The 16,227-nt window shown below is 42.4% G+C and overlaps 1 protein-coding gene and 1 long non-coding RNA gene across 2 annotated transcripts in view; both read right to left on the bottom strand.

The window, feature by feature from the left end:
* LOC132972063 (uncharacterized) overlaps positions 1-16,227 on the bottom strand; it is a 31,392-nt gene that overhangs the window by 5,322 nt on the left and 9,843 nt on the right. The window lies entirely within an intron of this gene.
* Positions 551-14,460, bottom strand: LOC132955563 (artemin). The gene is made up of 2 exons (XM_061028452.1): positions 14,290-14,460; positions 551-6,190 (listed from the first exon to the last, which is right to left on the bottom strand). Exons 1-2 carry the CDS (start codon positions 14,450-14,452, stop codon positions 5,787-5,789), a joined length of 567 nt encoding a protein of 188 aa, XP_060884435.1. The 5' UTR covers positions 14,453-14,460; the 3' UTR covers positions 551-5,786.

Genomic DNA, 16,227 nt, shown 5'->3' with positions numbered 1-16,227 from the left:
CCCAGGTGGGTGACACTCCCACAGCTAGGTGTTTGTTCTGCCCTCTGAGTCTGCCTTCTCACCGTAAACAATAGGACATGGAGCGAGAAAGACAGAGTACACCCAAGCCCTTCCAGAGAGGGGGCGTGGTCAGACACAGCTCATTTACATATTTAAAGGTACAGACACAGAAACAGCCTGTTCTGAGCAGGGCTGAAATAGAGGGGTTTATAGACATGATCAAATACAGGATCAGAGTGGATTTAGAACAAGAAACTTCACACACATGTTTAGAGGAGCTCTGAGACTTATTTAAACTGAAGAAGAGGAGGAGGATATGTGACCTTTAAGATGTTGGACTAAATCCTTACTCAGGCTTTACGCCTTCATTGACAATATTTATGTAGAAATAAATTGCTGCTCTGTGTTAGTCCCATAGAAACCTTAAAGTCCCAGTCAAAGGTGAGACATCATGCCTCTAAACCCTCTTCAGTTGAAGTCTTGCATGCTGACTTAATGTGACTTGTTCTATTAAACATGAAAACATAACATAAAATAAACATAATCAAAACAGGTTTAACAGGTTTAATGAACATGAAGAATAAATAAAATAATTTAAACAATAAATACTCTTATGTACAGTAAGGCAACACGATGCATGGCATCTCTTTAGAGGAGTCATGTACAGAGGAGTTTGAAGTCACCAGCGACACAAGGCCTCAGGAAGGATCTTCCTACTGATACAACGCACTTACAAATAGTCTACATTAGCTGGCAGCAAGTCTTTCTCAATGTGTTAACTTGTTTTTACCCTATAGTATCCTCATGAAAGCATCTTTTATACATTCTCTTCACGTTAGGGGGGCTGATGGTCTTAGGCCCTGTTTACACCAAGCAGTCTTTTTGGTTTGGTTCAGTACGGTTTGGTCCAGCAAACCCTGATCTTGTTTCCACAGCCAACCGTACCCTTAAGAGGAGTGTAGGCTGGATAGTGTTAGTGGCATCAGCTACATAATAGCATGACATCATAGCAGTACGACACAGTGTAGCCCGGCAATAAATCCAAGGAAGAAGAACTGGACACGGTAAACAAGGGCAACAATGGAGCCAATGGAAAAAAGCCTATAAATGACTCTATTTAAAAATGGTGCGTTTTGTGATTGTCTTTTATTACCCCTGGAAGTGACGATTCTTTCCATGAATCAACAGACAGCAGCGTGTCTGGCTCCACCCTTTAGGCTCGGATCGGTATGCTTGTCATTTCAACACAGGGGCTTGTCCAGACTTTTTGGACTGGGGTGGCCCAACAGTTTGTGTGCACACACATGAATGAAGAGCGTTTATTTACCCTTTCTGTCTGCACCAATCACATCCACCTTAAATAACACAGGATAACGGCAACATGTACATCTTCTAAGCTTCGTTCTTCAAGGACTCAAAAGAATATGTTGCCCAAAGACACAATTTAAAGTATTTTAAATATTGCAAAAAAACATCGGCAAACTGAAAAGTACGAGCTGCCTGTTGCAACACAGTCTGAATAGGGGATTTCAACATAAGACCCACCTCTGGCAAGGCCAATAACCAATAATATTCAAGGGTCGTAGGGTGGCAATTGGGGTGGCCAAAACGATTTCAAGGGGGCCCCATGCCACTACAGGTCAGCCCTCTGGACACGCCCCTGTTTCAACAGAAGGTGAGCAAAAAAGTAGGACAGTATGGATCACTTATTTTAGTTTCATTCCCAAATTAATGCAGACCGTATCGAACCGGACTGAACTGGACCGCTTGGTGGCTCTAACAAGCTTATAAATGGGGCACTTTACCGTTTTGAGAAACATGCTAAAAGCTGTCTTATACACAGTCAGATGAGGGGACATTCCTCCTGAATATGTCCCTTGCATCTTACGCAAATGTGACAAAGATCAGAAGATGCAAGTGGGAAAATTAGGAAGACTTTAGTGAGAAATGAGAGGCACCCATGCCATGTGGTTGTCGGATCTTAGCACAATAGGGAAATAGTTTACCTACAGAGGAGAAGCTATTCACCTGACAGTGACTCCATGCCATCTGTTTTCTTTACATTTATATGAACAACACGTGTGAAATCCAGAAATGAATGAAATCTACCCCGTGAGCGGATCATAAGCAGAGTCATTTTTGGTTTGTTGTGTTTAATTTGAGGAAAGGGTCACAGACCAAAGGTCCAGTTAGATGGTGTTTGGGCCCTTATTTGTGATATTTCTTTTCCTCCTATTCTCCTGTGAGTCTCTGTTTAGCTTCGAGCTGTACAACCTGCACTTGTATGAAACATGAGCGGGTGTAATTGAAAGCAAATGTGAGATTGTGTGAGAGCTTGGCTGTAAGCATTCTTCAGATGATCCAGATGAACACAAAAAAAAAAAGTTGGACGTTTTTCAGTGAGCTGAATAGTGGGAGGCAGGACCAACTGTAGTAATAAAAATATCTGGAGGTGCTTTGTTATCCCAGTGTGATCCGTGGAAACACACTCTTCGGAGAGACATGCTGCTATGAAACAAAGTACAAGCAGGCCAAAGCCTCACATGGATATTTTTAGACTTGTTTTAAAGCAGCTGAACACAGACGAAAGATTGAATGAATTCTGTCTTACAGCGCTTGCATGTACAAAATAAATCTTCTACTATACGATATGTGGTACTCACTTCAGTTTACAGACGGACTGGAAACTGAAACTTCTTCTTGTCATTCTCAAGAATTTCTCAAAGTCTCATCAACATGTTTAGTAAAGGACAGAACACAGCAGAACAAAGCCTTCAGCACCGATACACACAGTTTCAAAGAATACTTTCAAAATGTTACCACGATGTGTGTGACCAGCTCAGTATCCTTACAACAACTGCAACATAGTGTGGACATCAAGAGCCACTTTCTTCAGCCAATGCACAAAGTAACACGCCATCCAACTGATAAAGGAAGAGCTGCACACATTGCACGTTCTGATTATTCACCGTGTGATGTAAAAGAATTGTGGAGCACTTCTTTTTTTGTGACTTTTTGCTTTAAATGATAGAAGTTAAAGGTCACATATACAGAATCCACTTCACCATGTTTCTCTAACTCTAACATGTGTCTCTAGTCTGTCTACAAACCCCCAATGATGAGAAAAGTCCATCCTCTCCGTCTTCTTCCTGCTCCACTTTTCAGAAAATGTGTGCTCAAACAGGCCGTTTAGAGATTTTCCCTTCATGACATCACAAAGGGCAGTAGCCCCTCCCCCAGGTGGGTGACACTCCCACAGCTAGGTGTTTGTTCTGCCCTCTGAGTCTGCCTTCTCACCGTAAACAATAGGACATGGAGCGAGGAAGCCTGAGACACCCAAGTCCTTCCAGAGAGGGGGCGTGGTCAGACACAGCTCATTTACATATTTAAACGTACAGACACAGAAACAGCCTGTTAGAGGGGTTTATAGACATGATCAAATACAGGATCAGAGTGGATTTAGAACAAGAAACTTCACACACATGTTTTGTGGAGCTCTGAGACTTATTTAAACTGGTTGAAGAGGAGGAGGATATGTGACCTTTTATATATTTTGTAATTTTTTACTACATTATAATTAAGCTGGCAATTTGACTATGAACGATTTCATGCCATCTGCTGTCCATGATGAGCCAAAATAAGTGCAATGTGAGTGTAACATGAAGCATGAAAACCCCCTCACACACAAATTGGATTACACACTTTTTACAAAAAATGAATGTGAATGCTACTATTCATTAAACAAACAATGCGGAGGCGTAGGTGGGTGGGAAGCCAGTGAAGGAAGAAGCCACTTCAACAATTAGACTTGGCTTTTATTCTGTAAGAGCAGTTTTCCTCAAAAAAGGAAAAGTCATTGTGGAAAGCTAAATAGTTAAATGCTTGCATGTGCTCATTATTAACCTGCATTGTGTTTGACATAGTATAAGTAGGTATTGATAAGATTGCAGTCTACGCTGCGTCTTTGCAAAGCTGCTTGCAGATGTGTTCGTTCAGCAGTGACACACACACACGACATCTGAACTCGTTGTCCACTCGTTTGTTTAAACTGCAGGCTGAGTGGTTGTAAGTGGTGTCATGTCACACCTGATCTGAAAATAGACCATGTGCTGAAAAGCTGTGTCTCTGACTGATGGTTAGCCCATGACTATATTTGTGACGGTGTCTTACAATAGACTGCTGCCAGAGGTGTAAACAAGCCGTGCTGAAACCAGCACTGCAGACTTATAAATGAATTATTCATTAGCATAGGCTGGCTAAACGTTAATGCGGTATTATAGCTGAATTTAGAAAAGCCAATGTGGTCATGTTAAAGTGTTTGCCCGTGTGTGTGTGTCTGTGTGTGTGTGTGTGTGTGTGTGTGTGTGTGTGTGTGTGTGTGTGTGTGTGTGTGTGTGTAGGACTGCCTACTCGTTGCTCTCATGAGGAGTTCTTCTCGACCAGATAGAGTAGGATTGAGCTGCCCTGGAAGGTAAGGTAGAGTTGCATCACATTGTGAAGGCGATTGTTGGTCTTATAAAGACCATTTGTATTTACAAAAACAAAATATTACAACTGATTCGAAGTTGTGAGTTCTTATGAGCATGTCCTCACGTCAGAGTATTTGGTCTTTAAGTGGTCGAGTTTTGCTTAATATGAGGCTGTTACTTTTTTTTTTCAACAGAGGCTTTGCTGGTGATTCAGAACAATCGGGATATTACATTTGGCTCCGTCATGGAGGTACATTGGATAACTGGCTTTTGGCAAACAATGAAAGTGTATCATAGGAAATAAAACAAAGCAAGAGGAATATAAAAGTTCAAACAACGCTGCCGAAAAATAACTGAGTAATGTAGTTCCTTGACTACGGAAACTTGTAACTTTGCCTTTTTCTCAGTTTCTTAGCAGCATTTTTGCGCCGAAGCAAAGGTTTTAGAGTCTCGAGTATTGGGGTAGCTGGTTGTCATGGTAACAGGCTTCAATCTCTTGATATAAGGATTTAATGAAAAGGAGGATTTGAAAGGGGAAATTAACTTCAGGAACCAGGACCAGAAGCCTCCAAAAAAGTGGTCTCCCACTGTTGAGCTCAATTGAGTGGTTAGCTTTGTTAGCTTACTAAGAAGTCAACAGGCTAACATAAAACATGTAGAGTTTTTATAGCGTTGAATCACAGTTCAAATCTTATCTAAAGCCATTTAACTGTTTTAACTTAATTTAAACTTACCACTATTGTCTATTGAATAACCATCTACGTGTATCTGGGCTGTCAAGGGACTTGTGGGGTGAAAGAGAAGGAGCTTTCTGGCAGAAAGCCTTGAAGGTAACGTTCTCCTCCATGCTACTGGCATGTCATTTTAACCCAGAAGGCTATGTGTTAGCAACAAAAACATACACACTTTGTGACCATTTTGAAAACTGTTGAGACGTTGGACTGAAAATAAAAAATAAATGCCCTTCATTCCTTCTTGTGCAAAAGAGCTGAAGACCTCAAACATGGCTGCCAGAGGATGTTGCACGTGCCTTCAATCTGCTGATTCAAGGGTACAAAGAGTGTCCACCAACTTAGCCCCTAAAGGTCAGATAGTTTGCTCTCTGTACTTATTGCTTGTGGCAGTAAACAATCCTTCCACTGCCCCTGGACATTGGTAGACATGCAGGGACTGTGGATCCCATCTCGGGCCGACTCCTCAGACCACCTGAACCAGGATCGACTACCCCAACTATAAAGATCAGTATTGGTGGCACCCTGCTCTTTCACACAAGAGCTCTCCTCTGCTTGTGTATTTCAGATAGTCTCTTCTCTTCAGTCATCCCACACAGCTGCAGTTGGCTGCAGAAAGCCATTTAATTGTCTGCCACGTGGTCTGGGCGTCCATGAACGACACAGTTTCATAGCGGGATGGCCGACAGCATGGGTGACTGCTGACCTTCTTCCCAGTGATGCTCCCATTGTCCATCAGAGACTTGAGGGCCAGGTCATAGTTCTTGCGGGAGCTGAAGCACGTGCCAACGCAGTACTTAAAGAGGATTATCTCGTCTGAATCGTAGCCAAGACCAAGATCACGCACCCTCATCTCTTTCTTTTCCAAATGGCAGTCGCGACTGCTCTTCGTCTTCTTGCGGTTCCTCCTTGTTGATCTGGGCGAGTTCGGTTCGTGAGGAGATCGTGGCCATCTGCTCTGCGGGACGTCTTCTTCCTGTGACCACTCTACTGCAAGAAAACAGAAAGGGAAACCTTCATATCAAACGTCCGGTTGAACATTTACGCTTATGTGGACATATCTGTGATTGTATTAAGAAAACACATACAGTGACCATGTTTGAAATCCTACATTCTGATGAACTTAGACTCAAATGGAAGCATAATCGCTGCATCGTGTTATAACTCTGGTGACATGATGCAGTTTCTGTAGAGACAAACTTCACAGCAGTGAGGGCTCAGACTAAAGTGAAAGGCTTATCAGTGATGGAGTAACGGGCTGTTTAGATTTGATAGAGGTGACAGCGAAGCAGGATAATCCCAAAATATGTGCCAAGTTTATTTGTTACCTTTTTTGGCTGCAGCTCTGAGTGCAGCGTGAGGTCACTGCTTTAGAAACACTGACTGGAAATAACACTTTTAAAGGGTTACAATAATGATTTTTATGGCACTGATGCTTCATGAAGATGACCCCTCCCCCCCTTTTTTAACCAGCTTTTCAGTAACCTTTTCTGATCTTCCACTGGCCATGTCGCACTATTAAAGTTAATAAAGTCCAGCCTCATACTACAAAGTGCTGCTGCAGCTTTTTGACCTCTTTAATCCTTTCACGCTCCATGCTCCTGGGTAGTTGGGGAAGTTGTGCCAGAAAACACGACTCTGCCTCTTTGATGATTGGTGATGAAGCAGGAAGTGTTTATTGTGTTTATAAGACACCTTTCACGGACTGCCAAGAACAAACCAGCGTCCATACATATTAAAAATATGAAAACAGATAATAAATAAATTACTGCAGCATTTAATATACAACTACTTTAACTAAGATCACACCTTGTGTCTGTAGAGTTGGTACATTATCTGACAAAATATAGAAACTAAAACGTAATTTAAATGAAAACCAGTAGAGTTGCAAGAAGGAGATATCGAGAGTTCACGAAGATGGGGCGCCGGTATCCTAGTGCAGTGTTTTTCAAAGTGAAGCTCCTCGCACCCTTGGGGCTTGCAATTGAGCACTAGTGGGGGTCCCAGAAACTTAGAGGAAAGGGGAGGGAGGATCAAAACAAGACGTAAAAATCAACAAATAAAATAAAGAAAATGTTATAAATATGTCTCTTTAAGTTGTTATCAATCACTGCATATATCAAAATGTGTGTTCTTCTTTATTCCAATCTTTCAGTTAAAAAAACCCTGCCACTAAAGCCAATCAGAATCTAGCAGCCACAATGAGTGACACTGACCAATCAGAAAGTTGCTGTTCCAATGAAAACTAGCAACCTGCCTCCTCTAAAAATGAAAACATTTCTCAAAAGAAAAAGGCCATCAGGCAACAAGACTGACAATGACACTACTGCAAGAGAGCTACAACCAGGGGAACACCACCCTGGCCTCTGAAACCCGCCGGTATGATCTAGAAAACATAAAGGACAGCTTCACTAGAGCAAGTACGAGCGGCCATGATGTGACAAAAAGATCCTCGCCAGTGAGTCTAACCTTGAGGGACACCAGAAATGTAGCAGGAGAGGGGTCCCTGCTAGAGGCTAATGCTATATGGGGTCCTTGGCATGGTAAAGTTTGGGAACCCCTGGCCTAGTGGTTAGTGCGTGTGCCCCATGTATGGTTGGCCCGGGTTCAATTTCGACCTGCGGCTACTTTCCCATGTCATTCTACCAGGGGCGTTGCCAGAGGGGTTCTAAAAAAAAACAATCATAAACTATGATTGGCTATTATTTTCCCTGTCAGAGGCGGGACTTGTGTAAAAAGTACTATTCTGGCTTTTTTTTTGCAAAAGGTTTCTTTTAGTTTCTTTTTTTTGGGGATTTTAAATTGTGCATAAATACTTTGTACATCTATTTCATAAAACATACATTGTTTGTGTGTGTTTATGCACATCACACTTCAGGCCACCACTAAGTCAGTGCCACACACGCCCCTGCATTCCCCTCCCTCTCTCTCTCTCTCCCTGATTTCTGACTCTATCCCTTGTCCTCTCTCTAAATAAAGGCATAAAAAGCCCAAAAATAAACCTTAAAAAAGGGTTCACAGAGACGTTCAGTATCACTTCTAACTCAACTTCCAAACGCCTGGATTTTATAAACATATTTGGAGCATGTGCTGTTGGTTAATCTCCCTTATTATTCTGATCCAACAACAAGCTGAGGAAGTTATCAGAGTAAGATAGAGAGAAAATGCAAGAGTCGGACGACCCGATGTCACAGGCTGTGACTCATACTCAGGATGTTTTACGAGTCTGTGGTCGGTGCCAACGAACGGATCTACAAAGCAATACAAAGAAAAACTAAAACTGAAGAAGACTTAATTGCGGTATTATTTTCTTGTTTTCTGTACATGCAGCCACATGTCCGATGTGTCCTTGGGCAAGATGCTTAACCCCGAGTTTCTCCCACTGATTCGTCAGCATCGCTTCAATGTGTACAAACCCAGGGAGACACTGCGGAGGCTTATCTACGGTGCACCTAAAGGGACAAAATAGCAGGGCGGCTGTGGGTCAGTAGAGTCGGTCATCTCTCAACCAGAGGGTCGGGGGTTCGATCCCCAGCTCCTGCAGCAACGTCAGATGTGTCCTTGGGCAAGACACTTAACCCCAAGTTGCTCCTACTGCTTCGTCAGCGGCGTATGAATGTGTATGAATGGATGAGTTAATACTGATGGACTCTTTACACAGCAGCCTCTACCATCAGTGTGTGAATGTGTATGAATGGACGAGTTAATACTGATGGACTCTTTACTCAGCAGCCTCTACCATCAGTGTGTGAATGTGTATGAATGGATGAGTTAATACTGATGGACTCTTTACTCAGCAGCCTCTACCATCAGTGTGTGAATGTGTATGAATGGACGAGTAAATACTGATGGACTCTTTACCAAGCAGCCTCTACCATCAGTGTGTGAATGTGTATGAGTGGATGAGTTAATACTGATGGACTCTTTACTCAGCAGCCTCTACCATCAGTGTGTGAATGTGTATGAGTGGACGAGTTAATACTGATGGACTCTTTACACAGCAGCCTCTACCATCAGTGTGTGAATGTGTATGAATGGACGAGTTAATACTGATGGACTCTTTACTCAGCAGCCTCTACCATCAGTGTGTGAATGTGTATGAATGGATGAGTAAATACTGATGGACTCTTTACCAAGCAGCCTCTACCATCAGTGTGTGAATGTGTATGAATGGATGAGTTAATACTGATGGACTCTTTACACAGCAGCCTCTACCATCAGTGTGTGAATGTGTGTGAATGGATGAGTTAATACTGATGGTCTCTTTACTCAGCAGCCTCTACCATCAGTGTGTGAATGTGTGTGAATGGATGAGTTAATACTGATGGACTCTTTACACAGCAGTCTCTACCATCAGTGTGTGAATGTGTATGAATGGATGAGTTAATACTGATGGACTCTTTACACAGCAGCCTCTACCATCAGTGTGTGAATGTGTATGAATGGATGAGTTAATACTGATGGACTCTTTACACAGCAGCCTCTACCATCAGTGTGTGAATGTGTATGAGTGGACGAGTTAATACTGATGGACTCTTTACTCAGCAGCCTCTACCATCAGTGTGTGAATGTGTATGAGTGGATGAGTTAATACTGATGGAGTCTTTACACAGCAGCCTCTACCATCAGTGTGTGAATGTGTATGAATGGACGAGTTAATACTGATGGACTCTTTACTCAGCAGCCTCTACCATCAGTGTGTGAATGTGTATGAATGGATGAGTTAATACTGATGGACTCTTTACACAGCAGCCTCTACCATCAGTGTGTGAATGTGTGTGAATGGATGAGTTAATACTGATGGACTCTTTACTCAGCAGCCTCTACCATCAGTGTGTGAATGTGTATGAATGGATGAGTTAATACTGATGGAATCTTTACTCAGCAGCCTCTACCATCAGTGTGTGAATGTGTATGAATGGATGAGTTAATACTGATGGACTCTTTACTCAGCAGCCTCTACCATCAGTGTGTGAATGTGTATGAATGGATGAGTTAATACTGATGGACTCTTTACACAGCAGCCTCTACCATCAGTGTGTGAATGTGTATGAATGGATGAGTTAATACTGATGGACTCTTTACACAGCAGTCTCTACCATCAGGGTGTGAATGTGTAGGTGTGATCTGCGGTGTAAAACGCTTTGAGCAGTCAGAAGACTAGAAAAGAGCTAAACAAGCTCAAGTCTGTTTACCAGTAAGTAACTGTTACAAAATCCAATCCCTTCCAGGATCAATACAAACATTTTCATCAGATTTGTGATCAGGTCTTCAAAAGAAATCTTTCCCATGAACTCTATGAGATATTTAAGCCTCCTGGTGGTAAGAGGACTGTTCATATGTTCCCAAGATGTCTTCTGTGGTCTCCAGAGACTCAAAGGTGAAACATTTCTCACTTTTTTAGGCACTGGATTAAAACACACTTTTATGAGCTAGCAGGGGAGAGCATGTGTGATTAAATTGAAAGCAAACATGAACACTGGAACTGTGAGCGATTCCTCTGGTTATCACCTGAATGGTTCAACACGTACTGTCACTATGCAGGGTCATTACCAGAGGAGCGAGCTGTTGGCTGAACTCCAGATCGAGTTGCTTTTTTCCGTTGCCAGGAACCTTTCAGTCAAGATTTACCCTCCCTGCAGCGCAGACCTGGCCCAGGTGTTTGACTGATTTCTACTTCCTGACCCGTGGATGGCTTAGCCCTGCATTTTCTCTAAATGCCTCCATGCAGTGCGTTCCTAAGAGAATGGTTATTAGCGCTGTAGCATGCTCATTTACAGAGGCAGAGGTGCTTGTCAGTTCATGCCTTGATGTTTACCAAAAGTGAAAACTTGTAATCATGAGGAAAAAAAGAAGAGAAAAATGCACAGAAGTATTCCCCAGGCGACGAGCGGACCCATTCAATCAAAGCCAGAGCGGGTACATATTCAGTCGTGTTTAAACATGCCACATTGGTTTCCATTATAATGTAATTACACAAGTATTTCCATGTTACAAATGAATAGGCAATGTTCTGGCAATCATGTGTTACTTCACTAAATGTTATTATTGTTTTTGAGTGAGAGTCACGAGAACATTCAATGTGATGCTCGAGGGTTTCGCTGTAATGTTTTCCATCTCTGCGATGAGTACGGTTTGAAGAAGGAGGAACAGGAGGAACTAACTGAGGCTCTACAGAAACACTGTCAGTATCCCCAGTGATCGACACAATGTGCAGAAACTGCTTCAGGCACATCACTGTCCTGTAATAACCTCTGATCTTTACATTCATAAATACCTAGACGTGGAGGGGAAGGCATGTCCCATCAGATACACGAGCTGATGGGACATGGACTTGAGCTTGTGGAGTGCTTTCTAGTCTTCTGACAACTCAAAGTGCTTTCACACCGCAGGTCACACCTACACATTCATACACTGATGGAAGTAACTCATCAATTCACACACATTCATAGGCTGACATCGAAGCAGCGGGAGCAATTCGGGGTTAAGTGTCTTGCCCAAGGACACATCGGACATGTGGCTGCAGGGGTTCGAATCTCAGACCTTCCGGTTGAGAGACAACTGACTCTACCACCTGATCCACAGCCGCCCTGCTATTTTGTCCCTTACGGCTCTCCGTAGATAGTGGTCCTCAGTGTCTCCCTGTAGTCTCAGTGATGTAAAAGAAGGACACTGCTGCATATTTGAATGTCTCATTTCACTTTAACAAACTCTCAGACAGCTCAGCTGACGAGTCCAAAGTAAGATCCACCTTATGACATCACACATTGACCTTATGACATCACACATTGACCTTATGACATCACACATTGACCTTTCTTACCGTTTTCTTGAGCTGTTTGACCTCACTTTGGGATCCCTAAGCACTTCCTGTTTCTGTGCTTAACTTCATGTCCTAACCTTCACTCTACAGGAAGGCCTTACTTTATTTCAAAATAAAAGCCCACAGCAAGTAAAGTACTCTCAGCTTAAGACAGGACAAACTTTCAAAATGAAAGCTGAACAATTTTTATTTTTAAATGCCAAATAAGAGAATTTCAAACATTCATTGTGACCAATCTTAAAAAAAATTGTTTCACCTACATTTCCATGAAAATTAAAAAATAAAATAAAGATTGATTGTTTGAAGGGGCTACTAATGACACATGATTTGAGTATTTTCATGTCTGGGATTAAAAACTGAACTGACGGGTAGAATAAACAGACATGCAGCAGGCTGTCATTCATCTTATGAAGCTGTGATGTAAGTCAGACTCCGACACATTGGATTCATTATTTTACCCTGCAGTACAATGTCGTTCAGTTGGCCAAGGTCATACTCAGTGTTGAAAACTACCAGGCAAACATCCAGAGGATACATTAGTCATCCAGGAGTAACACGCTGCTATTTTACGGCCTCCTCTTCAGATTTATGAAGCTTTGTTCTGGAAAAAACGGAGTAGAAGAAAAGTGCCCTTCCCATGCAGCCTATGCCCTCAGCCACAGGGAAACAAGGGACGACCGTTCGAGATTTTATTTCATTTCATTTCATTTTTATGTCCACGAGGAAAGACTAACAGAGCTTCTAAACATCCTCCATAAAACTTCTACATTATTCTTAATGTTAGTTAATACTCCAGCATTTCTGATTCAGTAGGATCCAGTATTAGAGTGCAGAGAGTAACATCAATCTAATACTTTTCCTCAACCAGCAACCTCTGCTGTTGAAAAGTGATGCACAGGCTGAAGTGTAAAATCCTGCAGTTCCTGGAGTGTCCACTAGAGGCTGGCTGCAGAAGCACAGGAAGTCACATACACACCCATTCTAAAAAGTCTGTTTTTACAGCAGAGATTAACATGTTTACAGCCTGGTTCAAAAAAACAAATAGGTGTGATTATCTCATGTCTCGATGGACACACACTGTACGGGGGGTGAATGTTTTGATGACTCATCAGTTTTGATTTGATGAAGGATAAGAGTTATTCACAATAAGGCGTGTAGCTGACCTGATTGACAGGTGGGCGCGGTGTAACGGTTTGTCAGGAGGTTTAAAACCCGCCTCAGCTCCAGCTCTCAGTCTGTCGTTAGGTTGACTGAAAGTTAGACTGAGACAGCATTTCCAGCATGGAGACCGCCATCGATGGGACTCCAACGTCCCCTGCAGGAACAGATGGGTGACCCTCACTTTTCGTCCATTCATATTTACAGTCTGTGCTTTTTCTTGAGTTTTTTGCATCTCAGCAACTTGAGGATTACCAGCGACTCTCCTTGTTTAATGTTAGATTGATTTTATCGCTCCTTCAGATGTTTTATTTGTTTCTTTTATTGTTATTTTTTCATTATTGTCATTTCCTGTTTTATTTTGTTAATGGACTTGAGGCTGCTATGTAAAGTGACCGTCACAAGTCATGTTTCCCGCCTTGTGTTTCACCTCCTCCCCTGATTCTACTCACCTACGTTTCCTTATTGTGCTTTTAGTCCGTGTGTGTCCTCCCTCTTCTTTCCTCATGTTGCCTCGTCCTGCCGTTATTTCAGTGTTAAATTTCTTATGTATGACTGCCTGCCTTTTTGACCTGCCTTTGCCTATTCCCTCGGATTTGTTTGCTTGAGCGTTTTTGGATTGATTTGTGTGTAATGAACCCGGACTGTCACATTAACCTGCCGTTTGTACTCTTACAGAGTCTGCAGTTGAACCCTCTTAGTGAATGTCTTTGTTTCAGTTTCTTGTTTGTGTGTTTTGATTTGAATATTTCCACTGAATGAAAAAATGTATTTTCTAGTGTGTTATGAGTTGTTTGTTTGAATTCCTAAAGGGAACTTTTGGGTCCAGCAGTCGTGACCATGATGGCTCTTTGCTGTATGAAGATTGGGAACTTATATGACTTTGTTAAAGAGCCACAAAGCGCCCAGGTGGAGCGTGAGCTGGATGAATGAATAAACAAACCTGGTGGTTTTGGTGACCTACTGCAGTTTCCTGTCTCACACAAACAGTCAACATCGATTTTCCCATCAATGACCGCAATATTTTAACCTGCTCCATGGTTTCCACATCTACAAGTTAACCTTGTAATATAAAGGGGGCGGAGCTGATGGTATATGAAATACTAACCAATGTCTTCAGGCCAGGGTGTGTGCAACCTTCTGTCCTGCTCCAGATCCTCTGCAGGAGACCAGGAGGGGTGCCTGAGGACCCGCTGGAGGTCCAAATTAGCCTCTTTATTCTCCTCTTCAGAAAACACATCTTCAACAAGCATCAGCAATGAAGCCACCATCCACAGCATCACCTGTTCAACACCAGGAAAGAGTTACAATGAAAGAGTTACAATGACAGAGTGTAGATTTCATCAGTTACATGCAAGTAAAAGAACTAAAGTATAAGCATAGCGCCTCAAAAAAGAGCTACTCACCATGTTTAATGGTTAATTTCAGAAACATTAAAGGTGACATATCCTCCTCCTCTTCAACCAGTTTAAATAAGTCTCAGAGCTCCACAAAACATGTGTGTGAAGTTTCTTGTTCTAAATCCACTCTGATCCTGTATTTGATCATGTCTATAAACCCCTCTATTTCAGCCCTGCTCAGAACAGGCTGTTTCTGTGTCTGTACCTTTAAATATGTAACTCTGGAAGGGCTTGGGTATCTCTGGTCTCGCTCCATGTCCTATTGTTTACGGTGAGAAGGCAGACTCAGAGGGCAGAACAAACACCTAGCTGTGGGAGTGTCACCCACCTGGGGGAGGGGTTACTGCCCTTTGTGATGTCATGAAGGGAACATCTCCAAACAGCCTGTTTGAGCACACATTTTCTGAAAAGTGGAGCAGGAAGAAGATGGAGAGGATGGACTTTTCTCATCATTGGGGGATTTGTAGACAGACTAGAGACACATGTTAGAGTTAGAGGAACATGGAGAAGAGGATTCTGTATGTGTGACCTATAACTTTTAACAGAAGATGCCCTTCTTGATCTGCAAGGATATGTTGGTGGGTTGACATGATGAAGATATTCGTAATTTACCATCTTAAAAACGCAACTTAAATGCTCCGATGCTTTTTTAGTCTCTGCTGAAGGATGAAGGACGACATCGCTAACAAAATAATCATTAACTTTAAGGACTATAATGTTATTTTATAATATAATCTATAATGTCTCCCTCCTCTCGATCAGCTTCAGGAGCTCCACAATCAAAAGATCTGATCGGTCAGTGGGTGGAGATTTTCACAGGTTGCTCCGGAGCAGGTTATGTGTGCAGCATAAGTTACGGTGGCGATATGCCTATAACACAGGGTTAACCATGAAGTTACCTCTTTGACCCCAAATCCTGCCTCGTAGTACAGGCCCCTGGTCTCATATCTAGCAAACATCCAAAACAGCCGTGTGGGGGGTGCCTTAAAAGCGCCTACCTTCTCTGGTCCAAACAAATCCAGAACATTCAGGAGCAGAATCTAAAGTTAGAAGGAGGACATACTGGCTGCTGCATTGTTGTCAGAGAAGCCAGCTCTTCAACATAGCATGTTTCCTTAATGTCTGATCATATAGTAAGATACCTTTATCATTTCACTCTCTACACATCTCACTGATTGGACCTTTAAGCCTAATGTTTCACATCTGTGAAACAAGTTCACTAGATTCTTCAATAATCAATGAAAACGCCTGAGACCACCGACAGGAGTGTATCTGACACCTGCATGAGATACTGTTTGAGCCCCAGTATACTGTATGTTAGGATGGGTCTAAACATCATGTGTGTTACATGTGTTGAAGGCTGCTCTTCACTTGATTGGTGCGCTTTAAAACTTTAAAACAGCTAGATAGAAACTCAGGCAGTCATTTGGAGGTATCCTAAAGACCGGTCATGTCTTTATAGATTATGAGGCAACAGATGAGATTTTGATCTGAACCAAAGTGTAGCCTATAGAGCCAGACCACGAGGAGTGAGTATTTGCATTTAATTTGGTCGTATACAGTGTGCATACATTATGGGAAGTGAAGGCCGCTCTGTGTAAGCTGATCCATCCTGCTCTGTCGCCTCTTTCACATGGAAATTGTGT

Source organism: Labrus mixtus, chromosome 3, assembly GCF_963584025.1.
Source record: "Labrus mixtus chromosome 3, fLabMix1.1, whole genome shotgun sequence".
NCBI classification, from domain to species: domain Eukaryota; kingdom Metazoa; phylum Chordata; class Actinopteri; order Labriformes; family Labridae; genus Labrus; species Labrus mixtus.
This window is presented reverse-complemented; position numbering and strand designations above follow the sequence as displayed.